Source organism: Marmota marmota, unplaced genomic scaffold (assembly GCF_001458135.2).
Source record: "Marmota marmota marmota unplaced genomic scaffold, marMar, whole genome shotgun sequence".
NCBI classification, from domain to species: Eukaryota; Metazoa; Chordata; class Mammalia; order Rodentia; family Sciuridae; genus Marmota; species Marmota marmota.
Window position 1 is genome coordinate 76,663,886 of NW_026000026.1, and position 16,066 is coordinate 76,679,951.

Sequence of the window (16,066 nt, forward strand, 5' to 3'; positions counted from 1 at the left end):
TTACATAGGGCACTAGGAACATTATACTCTCAGAAATTACTCGTCTCTGACAGTGAATTAGGAAACTGAAGCTTTTAACTTCTTTACTATCAGACTAAATATTTACAAACTTCCCCCTTCCAATCATGTTTACCTGAGTCATTTCCAGCCATATACAGACTGAAAACAATATCACTTCATGCAAAATGCCAAAAGTATCTTTAATACTCGTAGAACATCTCTATATCCATTAAGATTCCTTCACAGAAGAAGTAGAGACAGGGACAAAGAGTCTCCAGCAGCATCTGCCAAAAGCAGGGTGGATAAGAAAAAGCTTTCCTCCTCCAAGGAGCAATGAGGTGGGAGGAGTAGGACATTCCAGGGCTCTGCCTCATATCTCCCTCCAAAACTGTTAAAAGCTACTCAGTGTTACATTTACTGTGACTAAATTTTGTAAAGAATTTACCTTTCTTAAAATTTCTGGAATCACATTCTGGCAGATTGCAATCCTCTTTCTATAGATGATTCCTGTTGATTCATCTAGAAAAGAAAATTTCACACTCAAAAAAAATTAAGTAAGAAAAGATATTCTTGACTTAAATCTTTTAAAGTCAACTTCAATTTTCTATATGTATAATTCCTAGAGAAAATGTTTAACTCAAAACTCAGTTTCCTTCACCACTCTTCTTCGCCAAGTCACAGGTATTCTTTATCTATGATCAAGCATTGAGGGTGAAACTTAGAACAACTCACAATGCACATGCTAAAGTCAAGGATAAAGAATCACAAACTGTGTGCTACTCAGCATTATCAATGTCAATGCTCCAGTGATGATGGCCTGTGAGCCTCCTGCTCAATTCCAATAAAGAGAATGTTTTACATTAAGATGGAGAATCTAAGCTGTTCATGGTAGTGCACACCTGTAATAACAGCAACTTGGGAGGCTAAGGAATAAGGATTGCCAGGTCAAAGACAGCCTCAGCAACTTAGTGAGAGCCTATCTCAAAAAGGGCTGGGGATATAACTCAGTGGTTAAGAGCCCCTGGGTTCAATCCCTGGTACCAAAAAAAAAAAAAAGATGTAGAATCTGGTTCTGTCAGCATCTATACCACACTTTGAAGCACAGATTTCTTTTTTTTTTTTTTAATTTTTTATTGTTGGCTGTTCAAAACATTACATAGTTCTTGATATATCATATTTCTGGATGGCATTAGAGCAGATTATGCTAAGTGAAGCTAGCCAATCCCTAAAAAACAAATGCCAAATGTCTTCTTTGATATAAGGAGAGTAACTAATGAAGCACAGATTTCTAACCAGAGTTTAAGCCTACAGCTAACTAATTATATAAGCCATACTCTTTGCTCATAGAGGAATTGATGCCCTGGGAACAGAATGATTCTGTTTTGTAAAAAGTTTCCAGAATAGTGCCAGGTATATAAAAAACACAATAAATGAGAGTTAAGGAAAAGGGAGACAGAGGCAAAGAAAATGACAATCTTTGAAGTGCTGTTATTTGCTCTGAGAATTACTGGAACTCAACTACACTGCAGGTCACAGTGCTGACCCTGGCTGAAAACATCCTGACTGCCCAGAATTATTGTACAACCATCTGCCTGTTGGCACTCCCTCTGGCCATGTCATCCCCACTCTTAAAATGGATGAGCTACTCTCAGAGGCAAAGATGCCCTTGACAATGACAGACATTATCATGAATACTCCTAGAGCACTTTAGAATGTGCATGTTGTTTTCTCAATGTTGATCTTCACAACAACCTAAAAACCAGATTATTTTACTACTTGGGAGCTCAGATGAACAAACTGAACCTGCCAAAAGTTAAGCTATGGAGGTAGTAACAAATCAGGACTGGGAGTCAGGTGTGTCTGATGCCAGATAAAAACTTAATCCTACATTGAGAAAACAATTTTTAAATATATTTATCTAACTATAGAAGTACAGAAAATACCCTTACAAACAAAAGATAGTTTTACATCTATCAAGCACAGAGGGGGCCTCAGAGCAGGAGCATCTCATGATTTCTAAGAAGGCTGCAGGGCATGTTAGACAGCAGTCTGGGTATCTCCAAACATTTGTGCATTGATGACGTATATTGTCATAGCTTCCTATGCTGTCCATTCCTCGAGTTCAAACGGCAGGGACAACCTTTCCACTGAGGATGGCAATGACAAAGAACAGGAGAGATGCCTAAGCTCTAGTGCAGGGGTCAGAAATTTTCTGAAAAGAGCCATAAATAATTTGGCATTAAGGTCTCTGCTGAAAATAACTCAGCTCTGCCATTACAGAAAGGAAGCACTCATAGGTAAATAAATTGGTGTGAATATATTTCAATAGAAATCCCCAAAACAGGCATCATGAGCCATCATCGGTCTAACCAACACTGAAACACACTGTCAAGTACATTTATGAGTCCATAATCTAACCATTCTCTGCTCACATCTCATAATATGCTGTTAATCACACCTGTTTTGCCATCTACAAAATAATACATAATCATAGGATAAAGATATAGCTATTAGATTTAGGGTAAATTATTTAACCTCTCTATATATCAATGTCTTCATTCATTAAATAATCAAAGTAAGAGTGCTTAGAACATTTTAAGTAACCCAAAATGTTACCTATTACAATGATGTAACTCACTTTTGTTTTGTTTTTGAACCAGTGATTGAACTCGAGGGCACTTAACCACTGAGCCACATCCCCAGCCCTTTTTTTTTTTGTATTTTATTTAGGGATAGAATCTTGCTGAGTTGTTAGCTCCTTGCTCAGTTGCTGAGGTTGGCTTTGAACTCATGATCCTCTTGCCTCAGCCTTCCAAGCCACTGTTATTACAGGCATGTGCCACCGCAGCCAGCTTGCAGTTCAGTCTTACCATTGAAAGTGACAAGAGAATTGCTTAAGACAAAACAGGATGCACACATATGCACACATACATCTTTACAAAAGTTGGCGTCACCTCACAATCATCACTGATGAGTGGGTACACTCAGAGGACTTACCTATTTTTTCCTCCACGATTTTTACAGAGATGACATTTTTATCCATGGGGTTTGGATACTAAATGAAAAAACATAAAGAAGAATTACAATTCATCTTTAACCAAAGTGAATTAGGTCATAGAAACCACAGCTATTTGCAGGATCCATAAATATTTGCCAAGCAACCTCTCAGTAAAGGCCAGTTTTAAATCAAGGATCTTAATTTCATTATTGGGCCTGGATAAGTGAGAAGCCTGGACTTGTATGAAATCCAGGGAAGATTTAGTTCTAACATAGCCCTGGGTATGTGTAGGGGGGTGAGGTTAGACTAATTAACAAATAATAATACTATCAATACTGAGCCAGACTAATGTAAATCAAGAGAGTTCTTCGTGCCAGGCACTGTCTAAATGCTTTAATTGCATGATCCCATGTAAATCCAACAACTGTTCTCTTAGGAATGGGTTATAAGTCGTTATCCCCATTTTTCAGAAATGGATACTGAATAAAGATTGGATTGGTTAAAGTCACCCAGCTGGCCCCTGCTGGAGTGAGCAAATTAAGCCAGGCCTGTTTAATACGGAAAGAATTCCTTCACTACTGTCCTATAACCATTGCCTGGTAGCTGGATTAGCATCCCAGGATAATGATCATAGACATATACCATGCCAGGGAAATAGTAGGTGCTTTATAAATATTTAATTTGCTGATTGAATTATCTTGAAAGACAATTTGGATGTAATAAGGTTGATAATAGCTACCATTTTTGTCCTTGGCAGTTTACATACCTTATCTCATTTAATTCTCCAAAACATTCCATGAAGTGAGTGTTATTTTTTTTCCATTTCACATGTGAGAAATAAGGATTGGTTTGTAAATTAAATTATTTGCTCAAAAGAATTCATGAGTAATATATTGAGATAATGTAATTTACCCCAGATACTCTCTGCCTGTCGCCAGTCCTCCTACCCTACCATGAAATTACCTCGCCAGTTACTTTAACCCAACCTTTTCCATTACTCAGATGTGGAAAGAGAGGTGGAGGGATCAGAAGTGACTCCCTCAAAGTCATAAATCAGGTGGCCCTGAGCCCCTGGGCCCAGGCCTCCCCAGGTTTCCTGCCTCTCATGTGATCAAATCTGAAAAGGAAATTAGCAGAAAGTCTTATTCAGGGCAACAGAAAATGCTGAGCAAGAGGTAAAGTAAGGGGTGAGAGCAGAGGGGCCATTCACTTGAAGAACTTAAGCTTTAAGTCCCCCAAATCCTGAAAAATGGAATAGGAAATTGTGCATGTGGGTCTTTCCAAGCAGAGCTGCAAGCACAGGTGTGTGTGTGTCTGTGTGTGTGTACCTGCACCTGCACACCTGTCTCTCTGTTTATAAGAGTCTGTCTGACCAGCTGATTTTCAGGAAGAAGGATTTGTCACTTTCACACATGCTTAAAGATATCTGTGGCCGCAGAAAGACACTAGATTAGAACATTGGTTCTATGAGGCAGGGATGTCATCTGTTTCAGTTATTCCCGTTTCTCCACTGACCAGCACACATGGGAAGCTCCCAATAACTATTTGCTGAGTGAGTGAGTGACCTCGGGAACTAGTCTGGGAAGCAGGTAGCTTCTCACTCTTCAGCTGTCTCAACACCACCAGACCTTCCACATTGCAATGTCACTCCCATCTCCATTCTGGCAATGGCAATCTTGGTTAACTGATGAAAAACATAGTTTGTTGGTTCGTTCGCTTGTTCTGTAGTACTGGGAGTCGAACCCAAGGCCTTCCATATGCTTTACCAATGAGCTACATTCCCAGACCAAAAAACATGGTTTTTATAAACTGCTTTAAAAACATTCATTTTATCCCTGGAAAGGAAGTGCTCAAAATTAAAACAACCGGTTTTCTGAAGTTTAGCCCTTTACAGACCCATGTCCAAAAGAGTTGGTTTAGATATTCAACTTCTCAGCACAAGAGTCCTTCATTTACACGAGAACCTTGAAGCAGGGGAGAATCCGAGACTCCCAAGGCCTGGGAAGCATGTGTGCATGTGTGAGAATTGTAACTTGCACACTAAAGTAACTAAGATTGTTTCCTGTACTACATTCTGGTTTGCTCACTGTATACCCACAAATAAATCCTCATTGAATATCATATTATAAATATGCTACATGTTGTTGACACTGAATTAAATCACAGAAGAAATTAGAAATATAGTCACCATGGAAGTGTAGTAATAAAAGTTTTCAAGTTCTGATACTTCACTGAGTTGTCAATAAAATTCCTAAAGACTGTAAACTCAAATACCTCATGATTTTACATAATCTTAGTATCTGCTTACTAATACACAGGTATTGGTTTCAATAATAGTGAAAGCTCTCTAGTTTTTCTTCATTCAAGTTTTTTTTTTTTTTTTTTTTTTTGAGAATATACCATGCCAGACACTGTTCCAGGCACTCAGGATATAGCATGTGGCTACAAAACTGTAGCCTCTTACAGGATTTATAGGTTAATTGGGAAAACAAATAATAAATAAATAGGTCAGTTCTGCTCAGAAGAAAATAAAGCAGACTGAAGGATAATAAGCAAATGAAAACCCATGGAACAGTGCATTGTAAAATACTTAAGGATCATTCATTAGACAATGTTTGTAAATAACAAAAGTAAAATGGAAATCTTATTAGCTGAACATAGCCACCATGAACTGTTCTCTGTAGGAAATAATCATTTGCAAGATTTAAGTCATTTTCCTACACAACTACTTTTGGCATTTTACAGGCATGAGCCTCAAATTTCTATACAAGATTGGTAAAAGAAATGAGGGGTTTATGTGCAATAGCTAAATACCATTACACCATGACATGAATGGCACATATTTTAACTTTTTTTTTTTTTTAATTAAAGAAATATTGAACTGAGGCTCCTCCTACCTGGCATTACTAGAAAGGATCTAACGCCATCTTGTGGTAACTTGAATATTCATGTTTTAATTCATGAAAATTTATCTAAAGGCCAATAATAAGGATTTGAGAAAGGGAAGGTGCTCCAAGAGATTACTAGCAGGAACACCAACCTGGAAAGGCAGTAAACAGGTGGCCAGGTTTTTCTGAAAACCTTTTCAAGCCCAGTGTGATATGTAATTCATTGAGCCAGATCAGAATCTATTCAATCGAAGATTCACTGAGCATCTAACTTTGTCCATGCAGGGTGCTCTGCATTAGATAGAGGCTGCCATGTACATGATCTCATTTAGTCCCCTGCCCCCCAACACCAAAAAAAAAAACTTTTAATAAGTATTAAGACATGGAGTCTTTTTGTTACAAACCTGATGGTGTGAAGCCCCCAGACAAGCAGGGTCTCAATGGGACTCTCCCTTTCCCATTCCACACTGGAGTCTCTCCTAAAAGCAAAGTGGTCTGTCTGACGACCTAGATTTCTGCCAAAAGCCCTTGTCTTCCTTGAACCTGGTTCAGCACATCACAATCTGCAGTGTGCATAAGAATTTCCCATAAAGCTACACACAATCACTAGGTATAAGATGTTTTATGGGTGATTTGAGGGATTTTTCAAGGTGCAATTGACTTTATTTTTATTTTACTTATAATTTTTACTTTCTTTCCAAAACGAATAAGATAACTCCTTTCCCTTTCCCAAGATATAATTCTATTCAAAAATCACCATACATAGTATATGTAACAGTCTAGCAAAAGCAAAATGTAGATTTTCCTTGGTGGCCATATACTCCTGCTTTTATTTATTTATTACCTATTAAAAGGTCAGAGGCCAAACACTAAATGATGCAGCGGGAGGAGTATACATTAAAACCAACACAATTGGGAAAAATAAGGACCAAAAAAAATGAGTTTGTCTAATTATAGAAATAATATTCAATACAACTGTGGATGAAGCTTTATGAAGAAACGGCATTTAATTTTCTTATTTTCTGAGGGTAAAATTCATAATTCAGAAAACCTACTCTCAAAAATTAGAAGTTATTAAAGTATCAACTTTCTAAAAAGCTCAGAAGTCAGTGCCTTCCTTTTGTAATATTGCCCCTCCACACACACACACAAAAGTGTCAATGACCTCAAAAGGAGTCATATGTACCAAATTTCAAATGGGAGAATACGGTAGCAGGTGAGCTAACAGATCTCTGATTAGTCCTGCAAAGGAGGCCATGAGGACCTAAAATAAGTCTGCATATTAGCATATACATATTTGCTTTATAAGGTTTAAGGGAATCTGCTACCCAGGCTGTTTCCAAACATGTATATGCAAAGGAATAAAACTGCTGAAAAGAGATTTGGTGTTTAGCCACAGAAAGAAACCACCATGAGCTGTGCCAAATCCCTTTTTTGTGAGCTCCATGAAATACTCTATCTTGGAAGAAAAGCAAACCTGATTTTACATGAAGATCAAATGAGTCATTGATTAATCAAAACTTGAATGATCAAGGACTAAACATTTAAGTCAATAGATATTTTGAGTAGCTGTTCATTGGTCTTTCATGACAACATAATGATGAAGCAGAAAGAACAAAGGACAAGGAGCCCAGACATGTAGACTATGATGCCACCTCTGGTGAAGTGAGGGTGGTAAACTCCAGGTGCTCCTTGAAGGTCCTGCCCTGAACAAGCTACAGTTCTCAACGAAGGCCACCCAACATCACAGCAGCCTCTCTTTCAAAAATGTCCCAATAATCAGCAAATGGCATAGTGAAGTTTTTTGAAAGGATAGTTTATAATTGAAATAGAGGAAAATTCTCTTATCTCAACTTTAAATGAATGCATAAACCAAAGGGTGCTTTACCATTGCATTATATCCCCAGATCCTATAATTTTTTTTTATTTTGAGACAAGGTCTCACTAAATTGCCCAGACTGGGCTTAAACACGATCTTCCTGCCTCTGCCCCTCAGAAGCTGGGATTATAGTCAGAGGACACCATGCCCAGCTAACCCCAAGTTTTTAAACTTATAATCAAAAGGCTAGGTATGTGGTTCAGTGGTAGAACACCTGTGTAGCATGTGCAAGACCCTGGGTTCCATTCCCAGCAAAGCCAAAAAAGTAAAAATAAAAATTACAAAGTCACACAATAATTGACTGGCACTCTTCAAAAGCACCATGATCCAGAAAGACAAAGAAAAACTAAGGAACTGCCCACCACCAAGAACACTAAGACATTTCAATTAAATGCAATGCAGGATCCTGGACTAAATCCTAGACCAGAAAAAGGATATTAGTGGACAACTGGCAAAATCTGAATAGGTCTCTAAATTAGTTACTAGCATTTAAGCAATGATAACATCCTGGTTTTAAAATTAGGAGCTGGGAATATAGCTCGGTGGTAGAACATATGCTTAGCATGCACAATACCCTGGGTTCAATCCCTAGAACCAAAACAATAAATAAAAAATAAAAATTTTGCTGTGGTTTGGGGAAGGTGAGAAAGGGAATAATTTGGTTTTGCAATGATTGTCAAATTATTTCTACTTAAGAGGTTTAAAAATAAAACTAAATTTTTTTAAATATTTATTTTTTAGCTTTAGGTGGACACAATATCTTTATTTTATTTTTATGTGGTGCTGAGGATCGAACCCAGTGCCCCACGCATGCCAGGCAAGCGCGCTACCACTTGAGCCATATCCCCAGCCCAAAACTAAAATTATTTAGACACACAATGTCGAAAAACAGAATGAGTTTTAGTATCCAAGAGACCGAGTTAGAAGTGCATTCGTGAGAGTCTTGGGCAAACCGTCTTTGATCTGCCTTAGTTTCTTCATCATAAAACAAAAATAAACACCTATCTCAAAGAGTTGTTACAGGAATTAAAGGAAAGAAGCTCTTATAAAGTCTGACACCAGCACCAGGCTCATACTCAATAAACACAGCTGGCTGTGGAACTAAGGAATGAATCAAGACATTGGTTTTTGCCTCGAGAGATCTACTGCAGGGCAGCATTAGGTTTATTTCTAGCAACTATCCACAATCCGAAAACATTTAAATGATTGAAAAATCATTCGAACATAATGCTTTCAACTTCTCTAATACATGCTTTACCAATTCAGAATTTGTAGAAAATACTACAGCTCCTTGGTTCTTCCCTTTCACTCACATTGGGGAAAGCACTGTATTGGTGAAGAAAGGACTAGAGGGAATGTTTACTCCTAAAGAAGGTAACAGACTGTTTCTAGATACTTTAAAAACTCTTATAGACTTAAATTCAAATATGAATCTTGCCCCTATACTACAGATCTGCAATATGGTCCCTGAGAAAGCATTTATCACAAAACTGAGTATATTCTTCTCCATCTCCCTTGACAATGAGCTCCTTGAGGACAAGACCATATTTTATTTATCTTCACATCTCCCAGGGTCAAAACAGTGCAGACTTAGAATGCCAAATAAAAAAACCTAATGAATGTATAACTATTAATACTTTGATAATTAAAAATCCCCTTTCATACACTAAGCCACAGTTTCTACTAGATAAGTTTCAAAGCACACTTAAAAATTACTTAAATGGCATTTTAAAAATAATTTACCATTCAGATGTGCATCTTTATTCATGCTTACTCCCCTTTGTTACTCCAAGTTAGTAAAGATTTGTACAGACTACTTCTCTCAGTTTTTCATTTTCAGCTTCATGGAAGGGGTTCAATAAATTATTATTATCCCCATCATTTATGAAGAACATTAAAAGCACTACTGTGGGGCTAGTAGTGCATGAGGCCGTGGGTTTATCCCCACCACACACACAAAAGTACCTACTGTGTGCCAACATTAAGTTAGTCATATTGTATGTAAGTATATGCATTGTCCAATTTAATTTCCCCAACAACTCCAGAAGATAGTTACTATTACTCCTATTTTGTTTTATTCTTGTTTGCAGTACTGTGGATTGAGCCCAGGGGTGCTTTAATCACTGAGCTACATCCCCAGCCCTTTTTATTTTGAGACAGGGGTCGCACAAAATTGAGGTTAGCCTCAAACTTGTGATCCTCCTGCCTCAGTTTCCCCAGTTGCTGGGATGAAAAGGGCACACAATTGCACCCAGCCTATTACTTGTTTTGCAGGTGAGGAAACTGAGGCAGAGAAAAATGAATGGACCTGTGCACACTCACATGGCAGCTTTCCAACCTGTCAGACCCCTTGCTCCTCCCATCTGTGCCCTTCTCTTTCAAGTCAGGCTTTCTTTTCTAGGAGAACTGAGAATAGGAAGTAGAAGTAAAGAAAGGCCATGACAGATGTGGAAAAAAAAAAGATAAATAGCCATTATGTTATGCTAAGCCTATGGTTTATCAGATCATTTATTTTGGAAATGTAGGCTCACCCTAAATATTTCTGGTGCTCTTGAGGGAGAGATTTTCCACACATGTAAGTGTCAGATTTGCAAGAGAGAAAAGATAAGATCAGAAATGGAAACATTATTAATTACCCAATCATCTTCCTACTCTAAATGGAAATAGCCAATCATAAATCCCTTTTATGAGCTTAAGGGGTAAACACTCATGCCATTTCATTCAGCACATAGGCTCCCAACTAGAATTAATAACATCCAAGGTCATGTATTGAAGCAGAGAGATTATTTTCATCTGTCTGTTTTACTACAGTATTCAAGGTAAAGACATGTTTCTGAGCCTTCTTTGGGTACCTGATATATATGCAAAGCAAATTACGAAAATCCCTGCCCAGGATAGCTTACACTCTTACAATGAGTCTTTTGCCTATAGCACACAGTCCACCTGAAAGGCTCTCTAATAAGAAAATCGTTGACCTGTCTGGCCTCCTGTAGGTATAAACAAGAAACAAGAAAATCCAGTCAATACAACGTCTCTCTAGGTCCTTTTTAATGACTTCAAATTCCAGGTGAATGAAATATAAGAAGTTCCCTTTCTTCCACCTCAAAAAAGGCAAGCCCATTCAAAAGGCCTATCCGGGCTTCCAGAGCAGTCAGATCTTGCACACTGCTACATCCATCTATACAACGTGTTCTTTTTGTAGATGATTTTAAGTAAAAGGAAGGAAACTGCTGTGAGGGATGAGAGCTAGAAAGCTAAGAGTCATTCAAAGAAAGAAACCAAAACACACTGTCAAGAGCACTGACATCCCAGTTCATGGAAAGTACAGTTTAGCATCTGATGAATAAACCATTGTGGGTTTCGTAGCATTCCTCCACGAAGAGTTCATGGAGAAACACTATGTTCCATGAACAAAGAGTATTGCATTGTTTGTTTTCAAAATATCTCTTATCTTTGAGATCTTGCAGCTAAAATTCTGCCTGTGGTATTCAACAGGCAGGTGTAAGAAGAGCAAACATTCTTCAGGTCTTAAAATAGTACTGTATTATAACTTGGAAGGCAAGTCCTAACATACCAAAAGTCATAGATCAGTAGATTCTATTTAAACTAGAACTTCCTCAGTTCTAAAGTGGCTTCAAACATACCATTGTACAAAATCAGACTAAATGCTTCCCAGAGATCATCATATGACTGTCGCTTCCATCAAGTAGTTTCCTATGGGAGAAACACACACACACACACACACACGTGCTAAAAGAAAAAAGCATATTTTTCAAGAAAGACAATTCTTACTATTTGGGGCTTATAAAAAGCATATGTGGGGCCTCTCTCTCCCAGAGATGGCCTTTATTTGTCAGCTCTGACAAATAAACTTTCATGTGTTAAAAAAAAAAAAAAAAAAAGCATATATGTGACAAGCTGTTACACTTTTCAACCTCAAAACCATCCTGGGAGGTAGGTGAGGTAGAAGGCATTACCATTTTACAGATGAGAAAGCAGGGCTGTTTTACACAAGGTGTGTATGTTGTGTAATGAACAAGGTCTCCAGTCAAGCAGGCCACTGAGCACAGGCCACTGAGCACCTAGAGGAAGGAGGATGCTTTTCTAATTTGCATTAACAGCTCTATTTACGTTCCATTGACCCCTTATTCTAGAAGTTCATGGAGAAGACCCCTAAATGATGCCTTTCTTAATTTGTAGTATAGTGCCACTAATCTTTGAAAGCACTGTGAAAACTATTTCCCATAGCTACCCATCCCTCCAATGAACGAACAATGTCTACTGGCATCCAGTTCACGGCTTCAAATAATATAAGGTGAACATTCTCAACACAAATTGATTTATTGACACCACAGAAAGTCACATAGCTCCTCCCAGGCAACCCCTGAAGGACTGTACCTTCCCAAATGTCCTCCGTGGTTCTTATTCACCATGCAGCCACTTTGCTGAGCATTATATAAGCAGCATAGCAGATTCTAACTGAATGTAATCACAGCAGCTACATCAGCTATACTATGTGACACATAAAAAACCCACAGAACCAAGAGGATTAAAAACCTATCATGGCCAAGCATAGTAGTGCACACCTGTAATCCCAGCAACTCGGGAGGTTGAGGCAGGAGGATCGCAAGTTCCAGGCCAATCTCAATAACTTAACAAGACCCTGTCTCAAAATAAAAGAGACTGGGGATGTAGCTCAGTGATAGAGTGCTTACCTCACATGCAAGGCTCTGGGTTCCATCCCTTGCATCAAAAAGAAAAGAAAAAAAAGCCTATCATAGGTTTAAGTCACTAAATTTTGGAGTGATTTGTTACAGAGCAATGAATAACTAGAAGACTCCATGTTCTCATCCTAACACACATCAAAGCTGTACCTTTATGTAAGGGACAACAGGTCCACCCAGTTGAGCAGACTGCACAAAAGGAGACCAAGATCAGATGAAGAACACCACAAAGGTGATTGTGAAATATTTTATTAGGGCTGGGGATGTGGCTCAAGCGGTGGCGAGCTCGCCTGGAATGCATGCGGCCTGGGTTCGATCCTCAGCCCCACATACAAACAAAGATGTTGTGTCCGCCGAAAACTAAAAAAAAAATAAATAAATATTAAAAAACTCTCTCTCTCTCTTTAAAAAAAAAAAAAGAAAGAAAAGAAATATTTTATTACTTTAGTACTCTTCTGAGTGTCCAGAATGCACAAGGCAGCAGCGCCTGCCGGTTAGGGGCATGGGCTTTGGAGGAAGATGTGCTAGAAATCCTGGCCATCCTGCCTGCTGGCTGCAGGAACTTGAAAAAAATTGCTTAAACTTCTCTGAACCTCAGTTTCTCCATACTGTGAAATGGAAGTCAGCTATAACAACTTCCTGAGGCTGATGGGAGGAGTAAAGGTGATAATATATGGAAAGGGTACACACATGTGTATACACACACACACACACACACACACACACACAACTTGCCTAGAAAACTCCTATTTAGGCCTCAGCCATCATCTCACAAATGCCACCTCCCCACGGAAGCCTCCCTAAAGACCACCTTCTGGGACTTTAGCCGGCCTCCTGCCATACTCAGTCACAACACCATGTGTTTTCCTTGTGTCATCATCAACTGGAGTTATAGTTCACTTCATCATTTATTAATGGTGGTCTCATCCACTACAGATCATCAGCTTCATAAGAAGGTAGCCTGCCTGTTGTCCTCCTATGGTGTTCTAGGACCTGGCAGAGCAGGCACACAGCAGTATCTAAAATACCTGTTGAATGAAAGAAAAACATTTTCCTGAGTACTCTATGAATGAGAGTGTGGCACTGCAATATGCGCTTCTGCAGGAGTGAGTTCTGGCCAGAAAGAGCTTAGACTAATTGGAAAATAAGACATCACCAGGATCTGAGCCTATAGATGGTCAGTACCTCTTGAGTCTTGAGGAGGCAGAGATAACTTCTCTGTGACAACAACCCAGAAGAGTTTTGCAAAGGAGTGGTGGTCTTCAGTTTGGATCTCAAAATGTTCCCCAGAGGCCCATTTGTTAAAGACTTGGTTCCCAGGGTAGCACTATTGGGAGATGGTGGAGCTTTGGAAGGTGGGGCCTTGTGAAAGTGCCTTAGGTCATTGGGGCTATGCCCTTGAAGGGGATTATGGGACATCAGCTCCCTCCTTAATCTCTTCTTTGCTCCCTGGCTCAGAACAGTTTTGCTCCACCATGTACTCCTGCCAGAATGTGCTGTCTTATCACAAGCCCAAGCAATAGTTCAATTAAATTGATCATGAACTGGAACCTCCAAAACTATGAGCTACAACAAACCTTTTCTCTTTACAAGTTATTTCTCTCAGGTATTTCATTATTTTGATGGAAATCTAGCTAACACAAGTGGCCTTAGAGAATTCATATTCTAAAGTGCTCCTCATCCTAACAAACAGGGGAGAGCTTTTTGGATACGCCTTTTTTAAGCCTAAATACCTGGCCTAAGGCAAAGTCTACATAAGAATATAATTTATTCTTTCATTCATTTATCAGATTTCTACTGAACACCTACTAGGTGCTAGGCACTATACTGGAATCAATAAACAATACCAACATGCTGACATTCCCTCTAAAAAAGGCCTCAGAAGCAACACCATGCTAACCAGCATTCTAACCCTCAGTAACCTGGGTCCCCAACTATGCTACCTGTAATAGAGGCCAACCCCTATCACTTAAAGAAATGACCTTTATCTCTCCCGGCATTGCCCTGAGCTTTGCTTCTAGGTTGTACATGATTTCACTACCCAGGGCTACTGCCCAAGGCAAACAGCAATTTTTTAAAATCTTGCTTAAGATTATGAAAGCTGAAAGGGAACTTAAAAGATCATCTGGTACAAACACCCTCATCTTGTGGATACTAAGTCCTGGGGAGAAGACCCCTGGCCAAAGTCACCAGAGAACTAACTAAAGATAGAACCAGACTGTAGTCCACTCCAAGGCTGGGATGCAAGAGGGCCTGAGATATTTTGATAAGGTTCTCAATTTCAAGAGTATAAACAACAGTAATATTTTGGCCAGGAGCAGTGGCGCAACGCCTGTAATCCCAGCAGCTCAGGAGGCTGAGGCAGGAGGATCACTAGTTCAAAGCTAACCTCAGCAGAAGTGAGGCACTAAGCAACTCAGTGAGACCCTGGCTCTAAATAAAATACAAAATAGGGCTGGGGATGTGGCTCACTGGTCGAGTGTCCCTGAATTCAATCCCCGGTACCCACCCCCTCCAAAAAAAAAAAAAAAAAAAAAAAACAGTAATATTTTGGAGCCCTTTCTAATAATCAGTCGCTGTGATAATCATTTCACATTAAATATCTTGTCTGGATTCTCACAACCACTCTGTGAGTTAAAACCATTTTACATTTGCCCCATTTTACTGATTACAAAACTAAGGCTGGGAGAGGGTAAGGGATAAGCTCAAAGTCCCACAGCTGTTAAAAGAGAAAGTGTTGAGGTAGTAGAATGAATACTAAGTAAATAAGGACATTGGCTTCAACAGCCTCCTTTAAGGGGTTAGCTTTTAAGGGGTTAGTGATGAACTAGAAAGATCCACAAGTCAGTCGATGAAGTGAAGCTCTGCCCAAGGCTGCTCCCTTCAGTTGGGCGGGGTGTGGACGTGATGCCCTGCACGGTGTCCCTGCTCTCATCCTAGCCCGGGAGTCTTCGAGGAAACCCGCCCCACTCCCTCTCCCCGCACGTCCCCGAAGCAACACTCGCGGTGGAGGGAGAGGTGGTTCGGTCGCGGATCCGATTCCCGCGGGGGCAAAGGACCCCTAAGCGAGCGCAGCAGGCAGCGGCGCACCAGAGCGCCAGCTGCAGGGACCGGGCGGGAGAACGCGTGCCCGGGCCGGGACAGAGGGGGCTGGTACCTTTCGGAGGAAGCTGGCGACCACCTGCTCGAAGGGGTACTTGTACACCTGGTGCACGTCCACCGTGATCCCCATCCCCGCGACGGACCACACCTCCACAGCGCACAGCAGCCAGAGCTCTGCCGGGGCCACAGGCACCCACGCCCGGGCGACCAGGGGCGTGGACTTTCCTCTGCCTTTTCAAACTTTGCAAACTTTATTGTCCATTCAGAGAAGCAGACAGTAGGTCACGCCCATGTCCCCTTCCGCCTGCGTCCTAAGTAGGTGGCAGGCGACGGTGGGGGGGCGCGCCCGGGAACCGAAAGCCACGGGAGCGCGCCCGGGCACCCAGGGCTGCATGATCTCAGCCCCTACGGCCCAGGGCAGTACCGGGCCCCTCCCGGGCCACGCGAGCCACCACACCACACCACACCCTGGAAG

General features: G+C 40.3%; 1 protein-coding gene across 1 annotated transcript in view; it reads right to left on the bottom strand.

The window, feature by feature from the left end:
• Positions 1–15,829, bottom strand: part of Prelid2 (PRELI domain containing 2) — an 81,741-nt gene extending 65,912 nt beyond the window's left edge. Inside the window, exons 1-3 of the mRNA XM_015485751.2 lie at positions 15,647–15,829; positions 2,998–3,055; positions 446–519 (exon numbers count right to left, since the gene is read on the bottom strand). Coding sequence (XP_015341237.1) covers positions 446–519; positions 2,998–3,055; positions 15,647–15,721 — 207 coding nt within the window. The 5' untranslated portion in view covers positions 15,722–15,829. The remainder of the gene's footprint in view (positions 1–445; positions 520–2,997; positions 3,056–15,646) is intronic.
• Positions 15,830–16,066: the final 237 nt, after the last annotated feature.